The sequence below is a fragment of the Pezoporus wallicus genome, unplaced genomic scaffold (genome assembly GCF_028554395.1).
Source record: "Pezoporus wallicus isolate ANWC-B61680 ecotype Strahan unplaced genomic scaffold, APGP_CSIRO_Pwel_v1 contig_7011, whole genome shotgun sequence".
Taxonomy (NCBI): Eukaryota; Metazoa; Chordata; class Aves; order Psittaciformes; family Psittacidae; genus Pezoporus; species Pezoporus wallicus.
The window spans coordinates 1884320-1896510 of record NW_026638234.1 but is presented as its reverse complement, the minus strand read 5'-3'; the positions used below and the strand labels follow the sequence as shown (position 1 = coordinate 1896510).

General features: G+C 41.1%; 1 protein-coding gene across 1 annotated transcript in view; it reads left to right on the top strand.

The window, feature by feature from the left end:
* Positions 1–12191, top strand: part of LOC130599566 (trifunctional purine biosynthetic protein adenosine-3-like) — a 28206-nt gene that overhangs the window by 12566 nt on the left and 3449 nt on the right. The window contains exons 9-19 of the mRNA XM_057410119.1: positions 681–766; positions 1257–1425; positions 3483–3714; positions 3847–3941; positions 4661–4770; positions 6717–6915; positions 7495–7746; positions 8037–8189; positions 9454–9660; positions 10657–10794; positions 11118–11248. Coding sequence (XP_057266102.1) covers positions 681–766; positions 1257–1425; positions 3483–3714; positions 3847–3941; positions 4661–4770; positions 6717–6915; positions 7495–7746; positions 8037–8189; positions 9454–9660; positions 10657–10794; positions 11118–11248 — 1772 coding nt within the window. The remainder of the gene's footprint in view (positions 1–680; positions 767–1256; positions 1426–3482; positions 3715–3846; positions 3942–4660; positions 4771–6716; positions 6916–7494; positions 7747–8036; positions 8190–9453; positions 9661–10656; positions 10795–11117; positions 11249–12191) is intronic.

The window sequence follows — 12191 nt, the reverse complement described above, 5'->3', positions numbered from 1 at the left end:
TTGATTTTGATTGTTAACAGCAGTATTGGTTTGGTATTTTTGACTGAAATACAGAGTTTTGCATCTATATTCATGTATAACAATAGTGCACTTACTTAGTGGTAAGAAAATCACAAGGCCTGTGTAATGAATGGGGTTTTATGAGAACTGGGTTTTTTTCATCCTGTCAGCTCCTTCTGATCTCTGAACACCTGCATTTAGAGAGCTGTAACAAAAGGCAGAACTTGACTTTCTGATGCAGAGACATTGCTTTCTGCTGTATTCAGTCTCAAATGCAGTGGAATGTTCCTCAGGTTGCTGATTCCCTTTTTTTTGGTTATTGTGGAATTTTCATGACTTGCGTATAAGTGCTTGCAGAATCCTTGCTCTTGATTCCTTATGATTTGCAGAAATGCATTCCACATTCCAAGATATGGTGTTGCATTTCATAGAATCATAGCATAGTTTGATTTGGAAGGGACCTTCAAAGGATATCTAGTTCCAACCCCCCCTGCAATGTCGGGGGCATCTTCGGCTAGATCCGGTTGCCCAGAACCCCATCCAGCCTGGCCTTGGATGTCTTCAGGGATGGTGTGTCCACCGTCTCTCTGAAGAACCATAACCTTTTAAATGTAATTTAAAGGAGTTCTTGAAAAGTAAGTGTTCAAATTAATTTGCTTGGCTGTGTTATTTCTGTTCAGGTGTGCTGCAAACAGGTTTAATGCTTACCAAAGATGGTTTGAAAATTTTGAACTTTAAATGTCAGTTTGGTGACCCTCAGTGCCAGGTGAGTGAAAGATACTAGCAACTTAAATATGCTTTGTTTTTTTACCTCTGAGTGTTCTAGATCACCTCTAGGGAAATGTCTGAATCTGTATCTTCCTTCCCCCGAAAATGCAGATCTGAATGTGAATGTCTTAGACAATGTATGATGTGACTTAAAATTGTGGTTAGTCAGCTTCTGTGAATTATTAGTTAGAGACTGTAACTTAAAGAGCTCTTCCTCAGGTTTTATTTTTCTGGATAGAAGCAGAGTGGGAGGAGCCTAAATTCATGTTCTTTCTACATAATCTCACATCTCATGTTTATAAATTTATGACTGTAGCAGAAAGATGCTGCAAATTAATGCTCACCTGTAGGTTCCAAATCTACTGGTATAGGGATTTTCAGTTTGGCAGGTACAGAGTTTACTTTATTAATTGAATTTTCCCTAAGTTGGATTTCAGGAAGTCAGCAAAATAAAAATTACCTTCTATCACAATGAAACTTTTTTGCAGGTAATTCTTCCACTGCTTAAAAATGATTTTTATGAAGTGATTCAAGCAACAATTGATGGCAAACTCTGCAGCTTCATGCCAGCCTGGTCAGAAAATAGTACAGCTGTGTGTGTGGTCATGGCAAGTCCAGGATATCCAGGAGACTATGACAAAGGCATGGAGGTGACAGGTAACAGCAGTAGTACTTCAGTAGGTTTGCATTCTTCTCCCAGAACCTCCCTGTACAGCTTTCCTCCATCCCACCCGTGACACCTTATTAGAGTCTGCTTTGATGCATCACCCCTTGTGGAACAAATAGCTGTTCAGCAAGATCTTGTAACTGGAGTGTATGCCTGTCCATAGCTCAGTGTCTAAATGTTTAAAGGTACATTATTACATAAAGCTCTCTCTGTAGCTGGTTACTGAGATAAGAAATTGATGGGGAACTCTGTCCTCCTGGAACAACTCTGGTGTGTCCACATGGAGGACTTTCACAAACTGTGCTAGAAGCGTGGGCTGCAATGTTGTCAGCACACGACTGCTTTTTCCTGTCTTTGCTCTCTTGCCAGCAGGTCGTGTTATCTTGGCTAATGCCTGATGAGTGATAAGGGTGAGTCTTGAGGACCTGTGGTCTTTAAAGTAGGAGCCGTGCATTCCTCCACCATCAGCTTGGTTCCTTCCCTTGTGCCAGCTAGCCAGGGTCATTGCTGTGTAATAATAGTAAGAACCTCTTCACAGGGCTGAAGGGTTTGGAAAGGTGGGCACATGTGCTCTAGATCCATATTCATTTTATGTGTTAAAATTATTGTTGCTTAATATCTCATTAAGATTTTTTAAATGTTTAAAAACAGACGGAACTGTTGCAGGACTCTTTCCTTCCCCCTCAGCTGCTGTCTTGCCAGTCCAACACTGTGCCCTGTGTAAAGCAATCCAGACAACTGATCTGGGGCCACCTTATTTTCATCATAATTCCAGTTACCCTACATCAGCCAGGGAGAAGGTCATGTTATGTTGCTTTTGCCCTTGTTGAGATTTCTGTTGTCGCATTCTCCTCATCCACTCTCCTAACTCCCTTGTTGTATTTATTTTTTGTCAGTGGTATTGTGGGGAACTCTGCATTTCTGTAACTGTGAAAGTCCATACCACAGAACTGAATGGATCCTTCTGGTATCAAGCTAGCTTTTACTAGTCACACTCAGGAACTTAAAAAGTTTCCAAGCTGATATTCGTATCTTTAGGAATGAGATGGTATGACCCCCCTGCTTATTAATCACACACAAAAAAAAACCAGTTGAAACAATGAAATTCAGTCCATTTGTTTATTATAATCCAGCCTCTGGAGTTGTGTGGGTTCTACTAGTTTTTTTCCTACGTTTCATGTTGATTGCCACATTTTAATGGCTTACCGAACATTTTGTTCTGGAGTATTCCTTAAAACATGATGGGACGGAATTAGGTTTCCATTGCTGCAAGGCAGCTGGGGCTCAGCTTTGACCTTGTCAGGGCTATGCTGTGGCAATGTAACACACTGTACTTTCAGCAAGTATAAAGGTCCTTTTTACTCATTTATAAAATTCATATGACTGATAGTAAGAGGGAAACTGCTTTATTTTGCTTTTTCCAGATGATGGCAGCAGCTCCTCCTTTTCCCTTATTGTCTCCTCAAAATATGAAACTGAACCCCCCCCCCCGAACAATTTTGCTTTCCTCTAACAGGGAAATACATGGAGAAAAATGAAAAGAACACACATCAACTGTTTTAGCTATTGGACAGCCACCTGCAAGTGTCTGTAGAGCAATTCCAGGGGTGGAATTGTGTGGAGTGGACACTGCAGAACAGCTAGGGGAGTGCTGAGGTAACATTAGCATTAATGGTTTAATGTCATGGAGAGAGAGGAACCCAGGCAGTAAACTGTGATTTTATGCAGGAGAGCTCTACACAAATTACTCACAATTACAATATACAGCACACCTTTGCTCTGGCACAGGGTAGTTATATTGTGGCTCCTGGATCTCTTATTTCTGTTTCTGTATCATCTGTGTCCTTACTGGATGTCTCAGAAGGGAGTCTTAGGGCCAAGTGGAGTGGGATACTCTTCATTGGTAATGCTGTTTCCCAGAGGGAAGTTAAGGTGGGAAGCTTCATTGTTGTTCTTCCTTGTCTGAAGAAAGGACTTCAATCTTTGCTGCTTTGCCAACATGGTATGTGATTTAGAAGTACTCAGAGAATTCCTTTTACTTTTGTAGGGCTGCTGCAAGCCAAAGAATTAGGGCTGCAGGTCTTTCATGCTGGCACAACGCTGAAGGATGGCAGAGTGGTGACAAGTGGTGGCAGAGTCCTCTCCATTACTGCTGTTAAGGAGGACCTGATGAAAGCACTGGGAGAAGCCAACAGGGGTGTAGCAGCCATACGTTTCAAGGGTGCCACTTACAGGAAGGACATTGGCCATCGGGGTATACAGCTTCTCAAGCAGTCTCTGTATGTAAGCAAAAGCACTAGCAGAAATAGATGCTAGTCCACAGTTTTGGATCTGTTCCCATTTGTGTGCTCAATAATGATTTATGCAGAAAATATCACTACTGCTCCTAGCATGTCCTTTACTCTCTTCAGGGGTCTAATATACAAGGAGAGACATATGGAAGCTGTAACCAGTGAAATTTTGTTTCATCAGCTGGAAACATCAATTGTAAGTGGTACCAGATCAGGTAAGACTGGGAAGACTCTTTGAATTTCTTTGGTACATTGAATGGGGCAGAGCCTTTTTTCCCCAGGAGGTGAGCAATGCATTCTTGGCATTGAAACTTGTGCTTAACAAGTTGGGCTGGGATCACCAAGAAAACTCACACCTCTTTCTCATCACTCCTCTTTTGCGTGATTAAAAAATAATTGGCTTACCATGGAGATGACTGCACATTATCAAGGTTAATCTAGGGAACAGAATAACTCCTGGGTTAACGGAATGGAATCTGTCACTGGACAGAAGTGATCTGGCTGACTGCATAGATGAGTACAACATCTGAACAGTTATTAGGGCGTGGCTAACAATCACTGAACATGTTATTTGCACTTCAGACTATGTCCTTTCCTCTTAGCAGTGATCTACTGAGGAGAAATTCGTATTGATTTTTTTCCCCTTAGAAAAAAGTTACTACGTAAAAGGTGAGCTGTTAACTGTTTGGTAAAATGTTTAACTTCTGCTGGACACAATCCATAGGTCAGAAATACAGAATAATAAAGATCTGTTTACAGCACCATGAAATATGTGACTTTGGAGTCCATGCTTCATAAAGCTGTGCATGTTTCTGTCAGTGGACACAGTGCTGTTTTCTCCAAGAAATCATAATTTGCAGTACTTTGTCTTGTGGAGTGTTTTGGGTCTTTTTATTTCCCTTAAAATGATCCTTGACATGTTTGTATTTGGCAGGCTGTCATTCAGAAATAGGAGGCTTTGCTGGTTTCTTTGACTTGAAAGCATCTGGTTATGAGGATCCTATCTTGGTATCTCGAGCTAAAGGCCTTGGACCTAAACTGCAGGTAGCTTGCAAGTTGACTGTAGCATGTTATTGCACTGTCTGAACCTTCTGAGCATTATAACCACATCCCAAGTCCTCCACAATGGTGACTTGAGCTTTGTAGATGATCATTTGAGCAAGGCCTGTGCATATCTTACTGAGAATATGAGGCTCTGGATATTTCGTGATGAAATGATAATAAAATTTAGCTGTGCACTTGAGGAACTATGAAACAGCATTTCTGCAATAAGATAGAGGGTCCATTGGCTTCGAGAAAGGTCAGTTCAGAGGAGTACGAGAGAGTGTTAAAATGATAACTGTCAGCTTAATAAACCGTATTCGGAGAAGTGGCACAATCACCTTTGTCAAGGCACTGGGAAAAAGAAGAATGGAGATAAACATTAAAGGAGAAGAGAAGCCAATAGGTAAAGAATGCTAATTACAGAAGAACACATAGGATAAATTGAGTCAGGAATATACTTATATGTTGAATCAGAATAAGGATTTAATCAGAGTTCTGAGGCTGCCTTTCACTGGTCAAGCACAGCAAGTTGTCATGTTTCAAGTTGTTGTTTATACCTTTAGCAATGGGATGATACGGTGTGGCTTCCCACAACAGCAAAGGACTGAACCTAATAATCCAGAAGGTCTTTTGCAGTCTTACATCCTTGGACACCTCTGAGCGTGAAAAAAATTATTGGTGCTGGCTTTTGTGCGTCTTTGTTCCGACTGCTTGGCAGAGAGACATTTCCAACTGCGCTTGCACAGACTGTTCCCAAGACTCTTCCTTGGCCAAAAAACGTTGGCTGATGCCTATACAAATTGTTACTAGATCAGTGGGAGGGAGATGCCATAATGCAGCAAAGGAGACAGGATGACTGGTTTCCATAGCAGTTCTACATCCACTAGATGGAGAAAGAAATCAGACTTGTAGTTCAAACTCAGGCTGTTTTGATCTGTTACCATTTTGAAGTCAGTGGTAGCGTGTATCTACATTTTTCACTTGCCCATCTTTCTGTAGTGAGCTTGTCTGCACAGGTGTAACTACATTGATAGAGCTTTGTCAGTAAAAGGTAATTACCTTTAAAATTTATTCATGCATATTCAATCTTTGTCCTATTTCAGACCCTGAAATGGTAACTGAAAGAGGCTCCACAGTGTGAGCTGGTGCTGTGCATCTACAAGCAGAACTGCTCTAATGTAGAAACTTCTGCTTGTAATATAGTAGTGTAAACGTTTCCACTTTATAGAAGCCATGATGTCTGAATGAGATTTCATTACTTGTAGGATGCAAACACCTTGATAACTTTTTGAAAACCAAATAGCAGCCTTCCTGAGGGAAATGTTACTGCTCTGTAAAAGACCTGGCTTTCAAAGGGACCTAGAGACCAGGCCCATGATTTTGTCCATGACATGAGTTGGCTGACATGAAAAAATTCCTTGGGGATTGTGGGAGTGAAGTCTCATTTCCTGTGGACTACTAAGAAAACTACTTAACAAATTGTTTCAGTTTTGCTGCGCAACCCAGTGAAATTAGTAGGCAAGAGTAAAGCAGAACAGACAGTGATGTTTGAGCAACCTCATCTTATGTTCTGAAATTGCTAGGATGTTCTGTAGGTTGAATATCCTGGGAATTTGTAATTGTGTTTAGACACCTTTTATTCTGGATTTAACATAAATATTTCAAAAAGCAAACGAACAAACACTCCAAACTGCCGATTCCTGGGTAACTGGAACTAGATTTTGAATTAATGTTTAAAAAAAACCCAAAAATAGCTTTATCTTTCCTCTGCAAGAAAGTGAGCTGTTTTCTCTTGATTTAAACTAGATGATGCACCACGTTATTTTCTGCGTATGTTCTGTAGTGATTCTTTTCAGGAAAAAGAAGGTTTCTGCTTATTTGGCTGATTAATATTGGAGTTTTGCATATTTCTTGTCACCACTGCTGCTTCCCACCATGTTTTGCAGATTGCACAAGTGTGTAAAAGACATGACACCATAGGTCAGGACCTGCTTGCCATGTGTGTCAATGACATCCTGACTCAAGGAGCAGAGCCTCTCTTCTTCCTCAGTTATTTTGCCTGTGGCAAACTTGATGCTGAAGTGACTGAAACAATCAAAGAAGGAATAGCTGAAGGTTGCAGAAGTGCAGGATGTGCTTTCCTGGGTATGAATTCTTCTCTCCTTTGAGATTTGAAGATTCTGATGTTGAAATGATTACTAATGAAATAGACTTTGTAGGCAGGGGCAGTATGTGGCATTAGAACTGCTGCTTTCTGTTTGGTGGGAAAAACAGTCAAGCATTTGGGCTTAAATGCTTCCTTATCTGTATAATGGGTCAGCACAGAGGGATGATTTTTACTGTTCATGCATTTGGATTCTAATTCTTGCTCCTTTACCCTTGTACAAAGGAGAACAAAGCTGGATGCCTTACATTCTTCAAGTGTTAATATGTTTTCATTCCCTCTCTGATATTCAGTCATAGCAGGGAGGTGCCAGATGAGTAGCATAAAATAATAATAAAAAGTTTCTTCTTTTAATAACTTCATGAAGCTTTGTTTTGTTGAAGTCTTGAGGTGAAGTAAGAAACTAAGAAGGATTTTTAAAATATATCTGAATGTATTTCTTAGGCTGTGTTTCTGCAGCTGTCCTGGATACATTCCTTATTTTAGGAGATTCTCTAGATTTAAAATTAACAGTAAAACATACTTACAAGTAGTGCTGTCTGCTTTCTGTCCCCACTTAGGCAGGGAGATGACTGAGGTGACTGGCATGTACTCTTCTGGAGAGTATGACCTGGCTGGCTTTGTGGTTGGTGCAGTGGAGCGAGGGCAGATGCTTCTGGGGCTGCAGAGAGCTGAGGAGGAGGATGTGCTTATTGGACTGGCCTCTTCTGGGATTCATGGCCGTGGCTTTAGCATCATAAGGAAGATTCTCTTAATGTCCTCCTTACACTACTCCTCACCAGCACCTGGCAGTTGTGGTGACAAGACTCTAGGTACAATATCTTTCATCTCAAAAGCAAACCTGCAATTGGATTGTGTTCAGACATTTCCACAACTAGGTGCTGCCAAGGGTTGTTTACTTCAGGATGGGTCAGTGTTCGTTGAATTTTGGGGTAGGTATGTGGGCTTGTGTCTAGTTTTGGAAAAGCAGGCCAGCGCTTTTTGCTACTTCCCAACGTTGTCTGCCACAAAAAGCAGAAGAGAACCTGCTCAGAGAAGCATTCCCATTAAATACCTAATGAGCTTTTAAACAAATTGATTGAATTGACACTTTTGTTTGCAGGAGATATGCTGCTGACCCCAGCAAAAATGTACAGTCCATCTTTGCTGCCTGTCCTTCGCTCAGGGCACGTGAAGGCTTTTGCATTCATTGCTGAGGAGGGGTTGCTGGAAGGCATCTCCAGAATTCTGCCAGAACATGTCAGTGCTGTCCTAGGTAAATATCAAAGATGACTGTTTCTGTTTGACAAAATTTAGATATAGCATGGACTTGACTTTTCAGCTTCAGTTACAGAGATACTCAGAAAAGTATGTGGCTATGTAGTTGGAGACTGAATGACCCAAAGTCAGTGCTTTTCCAAAGTACCTACCAAAAGCATTCCTATTGCATCAGCACTTGATGAGCACCAGCCTCTTGTTGGAGACAGGAAATTTAAGGAGAGTTTGAAGGCAGCTCATCTCTAGGGCAGCAGGTGTTTGAGAAGATTGATTGTGCTGCAAGACATCTCTCCACACTAAACACTTTGACCATACAGTGAAGCTGGTTGAGAGAATTAATTTGCATGATTCACTACACACACATACACAAACACATACAGATTTAATGCAGTTTTATGGCAGGTGGTAGCTTCCCTACAACAGATTAGCATTTGACATGTGTAAGTAAGCTAGATTTTGCTTTGAAGGAAAAATTGGGCAAAGTACTAAAAAGTTCAAAATATTAAAGAAAACCATATTCATGCAAGTCCAAAGATATTGTGGAGAGGGTAAGGGGGAAGGAATGAGCCTGTATGTCTGTCTGTATTTCTCAAAAATGAAATTAGAAAGGAAAGAAATAAATCCAGCTGGCAAGGTGGTGCCTAGCTTGCTTGCCAGTGCCCGGAACCACAGGGAAGATAACAAGCCCAAGGGACTGTTAGTTTCCTAAAGTGAAGTCATGATGTCAAGTCTGCACCATCAGGCCATGCCCGTATGAGTAGTATCAATGTCAAAGCCTATCCATGCTTCCCATCCATGTGTAGAACACTCAGCCCTTTTCCAGTCTGCCCATCAATACAACTAAATATAGACTCTTATACTAATATTGATTCTTTGAAGCAGAAAATCCGGATCTGCTTAAGTAGTCTAAAAAAGCCAGAAGGCGATTTGTCCCATGGCTCCTTTATCTCTTATGGAAGAGATGTAAGTCGTCTGTGGCTTTTTTATTCTGGTTGATGAGGGATTCGCCATCATTTCACACATGTTCTCATTAGACAGCCTAGAAAAGACTTGCCTCACACGAATTATGGCTAGAAACCTCTAGGTAAGCAGCACCTATAAAGCTGACTGGAACTTGGGTCAGTGTCCTCCTTGAACAGTATTCTTAGAATGGCAAGAATTAGTATCTATCAGTTCTTGCAGTACACCACTGTCACTATGTATAATAAAAGACATGCAACAAACATTTGTGCTGACCATATACACATTTCAATCATTTTCAGATGCTTTCAGCTGGAAGATTCCTGAAATCTTTTGCTGGCTTTACAGAGAGGGAAACCTCTCTGTGGAGGAGATGGCTCAGACGTTTAATTGCGGGATAGCTGCAGTGCTGGTTGTGCAGAAGGACCTGGCTCAGCATGTTCTCAAGGACATACAGCGACATGAGGAAGCTTGGCTGATTGGGAAAGTTGTTGCCCCTTGTGATACAGGTTAGCAGGTGTCCTAATGGGAAAGGAAGACACAAAAAATAAGCAGAGCATGCTTTGATTCGAAGTGTAACAGGTTCACCTGGTCTCACTTCAGAGAAGTTTCCACTTAAGCCTGTGCTACTTACTTTTTAAGTTGATCCAGGGTAAGTTGTTTCGGAGTGTAAATCTGTCAAATGCTGAACATCTTCTGGGAGGCACCGGTTGTCATCAGTTCTGTAGGCACTGAGGAGACTCCATATTGCAAAGTTTGTGTAGTTTACATCATTTTTCTGTGGTTTCACTAAGCTGACGTTCACATCTAGATTTCATTATTAAATACACAGAGAAGTGACTGTCTTGTTTTCAGAGTCACAGTACTTGAATAATGTCTTACCTAGGTACCTACTTGAGACTTGAGTAATTCCTTCTAATGACGGTAAAGACTCAAACATTAGGTGATTATATTTTACCACAATCATGGTGATCAACCCCACCTCCTTTGCAACCCCTTCCTTAACTCACACTGATCCTGTGTAAAGATTGAGGATAGGCCACAGCTGTGTATAGTTGTATGTGATTGTAAGTCTTCATTCTGGTGTGTCCATTGATTGACATGCAGCAAGACATGAACCAAAATCCCTCTGGAAACCGAACAGCTTTGTTGGGGGAGCAGTTTGAGCAGCCAAAATGCAACATCATTTTTAGAGTAATTTTGCAACACAAGGGAAAGAGGAAGACAGGTATAAAAAAATGGGGATAATCCTTGAAAAGACCATGCCTTACCTAGGCCTTTGTAAACAGTTCTGCGAGTAACACAAAAGAGATCAGCACAACTAGTGTGAGTTGGTTTGTTCAAGTAGTACATGTTTTTGTAGTCAAGTTAGTGCTAACATAAATTCACTGCTGATATGTTTTCTTTTATTTGAAATTTGTATGATTGATAAACTACACAAAGTAAATTTAGATGGAGAAAAAAATCCAACGTATTTTAACATTTTCCTCACATATTTGGAGAAGGTTCTCACATCGAAGTCGAGAATCTTCTAGAAGCTCTGCAGAGCAGCCCCCAGCATCTGCTGAATAACGCTGTTGTTGAGAGTCAACACCAACCCAGAAAGAACAAAGTTAAAGTAGCTGTTCTCATCTCTGGAACAGGTGAGCTTACATTTATCATCACAGAGATAAATGTCCTTTCAAAGGAGTGGCTGAATCAGCCCTGATACAAGTGCATCCACCTTGCCTGTTTTTAGTAGAGTCTATGGAGCCTTCTAAACCCAAGGTTGTATTTTGACTAGAAATCAAGAAGTTGTATTGTACTGCTTAACAAGTGAGCTTTATTAATGCCCAAATTCCTTAGTCCTCTTCTATTTGTGCAGTTGTTGAAAGCAAGATTTTTGTTAGCTAAACAGGACTGAGAGCCAATTGTCAGTGACACAGGTGCTCATCTATTTCATGAATGTTTGCTCTCTTCATTTGAGGCACAAACCTTGCTGCACTCATCAGTTACGCAAAAGAGCCAGGCAGTTGTGCTCAGGTTGTCCTTGTCATCTCCAACAAGTCTGGTGTTGAAGAACTACGAAATGCAGCCCGGGCTGGAATTCCCACCAGGGTAAAGACACCCTTTTCATTTCCTTCTTATGTTTCATGTTTCACTTCTGTTTAAAACTTTTACTGAGGGTGAGTGGATGTAGCAGAAAGCTGTCAAATTTACCAGCAGAGGCAGAGCTGAAAGCTGTTCAGTGCTCATTGGAGGCTGTGAGTCTTTCCCGTCTCTTCAGTGAGTGCTACACTCCAGAGTTAGGAAGGGACTTCAGACCACAAGTGTTGTGATGATTTGGGTCTGAGACTGTAGCCCATGCAGGTTCAAGCTTTTAACTTAAATCAGTAAGACTTTAGGCTCTGCAAAACACGTAAGTGTGTTGTCTGCTTGGCTAATCCCTTCTTAGAAAGACCTTTGTCTCGTGTTGTGCTCAATCACTTTCAGTGGCACCACACTAGCCTTTTCTCCTGTCTGTGGTCAGTACAATAGCACTATGTTACAGAAATTTTCACTGGTTTGTTTCATCAAAAGAAATCTAGAAAGGCATTACCATCGTGTCACTGTGTTTGTCTAAGCTTAGAACATGGCTTTTGAAAACATTCACCAACTTGGGATTTCAAATGCCACCCACCAGGACTCTTCCTTCTAACGTTAAATAAATTTGAACAGTTACCGTGTCTGTACTGTGATGCACAGATGGAAATAGAGGCTCCCCATGCATTAAAAAAGCTTCCTCAGCGGCTGAGTTGGATTCGTGATAATTTGTTTCTAGCAATATAAAGACTCATCTCTAGGGAACAAAAGGAGATATGTCAAAATCCATTCACATTTTCATAGGCAAACACACAACAGATTGTTAGCCCCTTATTTGAATGTCCTTATGGACAGAATCAGGAGTCAACAGTTACCTTAGGAGCTGAGGCTGAGAGGTGGAGTAGACATAAGAAAAGCTCCTGACTTCTCCCCTTCCACAGAATGTCTGGCCCATGTGTTGTCTTCTAGATGAGTTTGT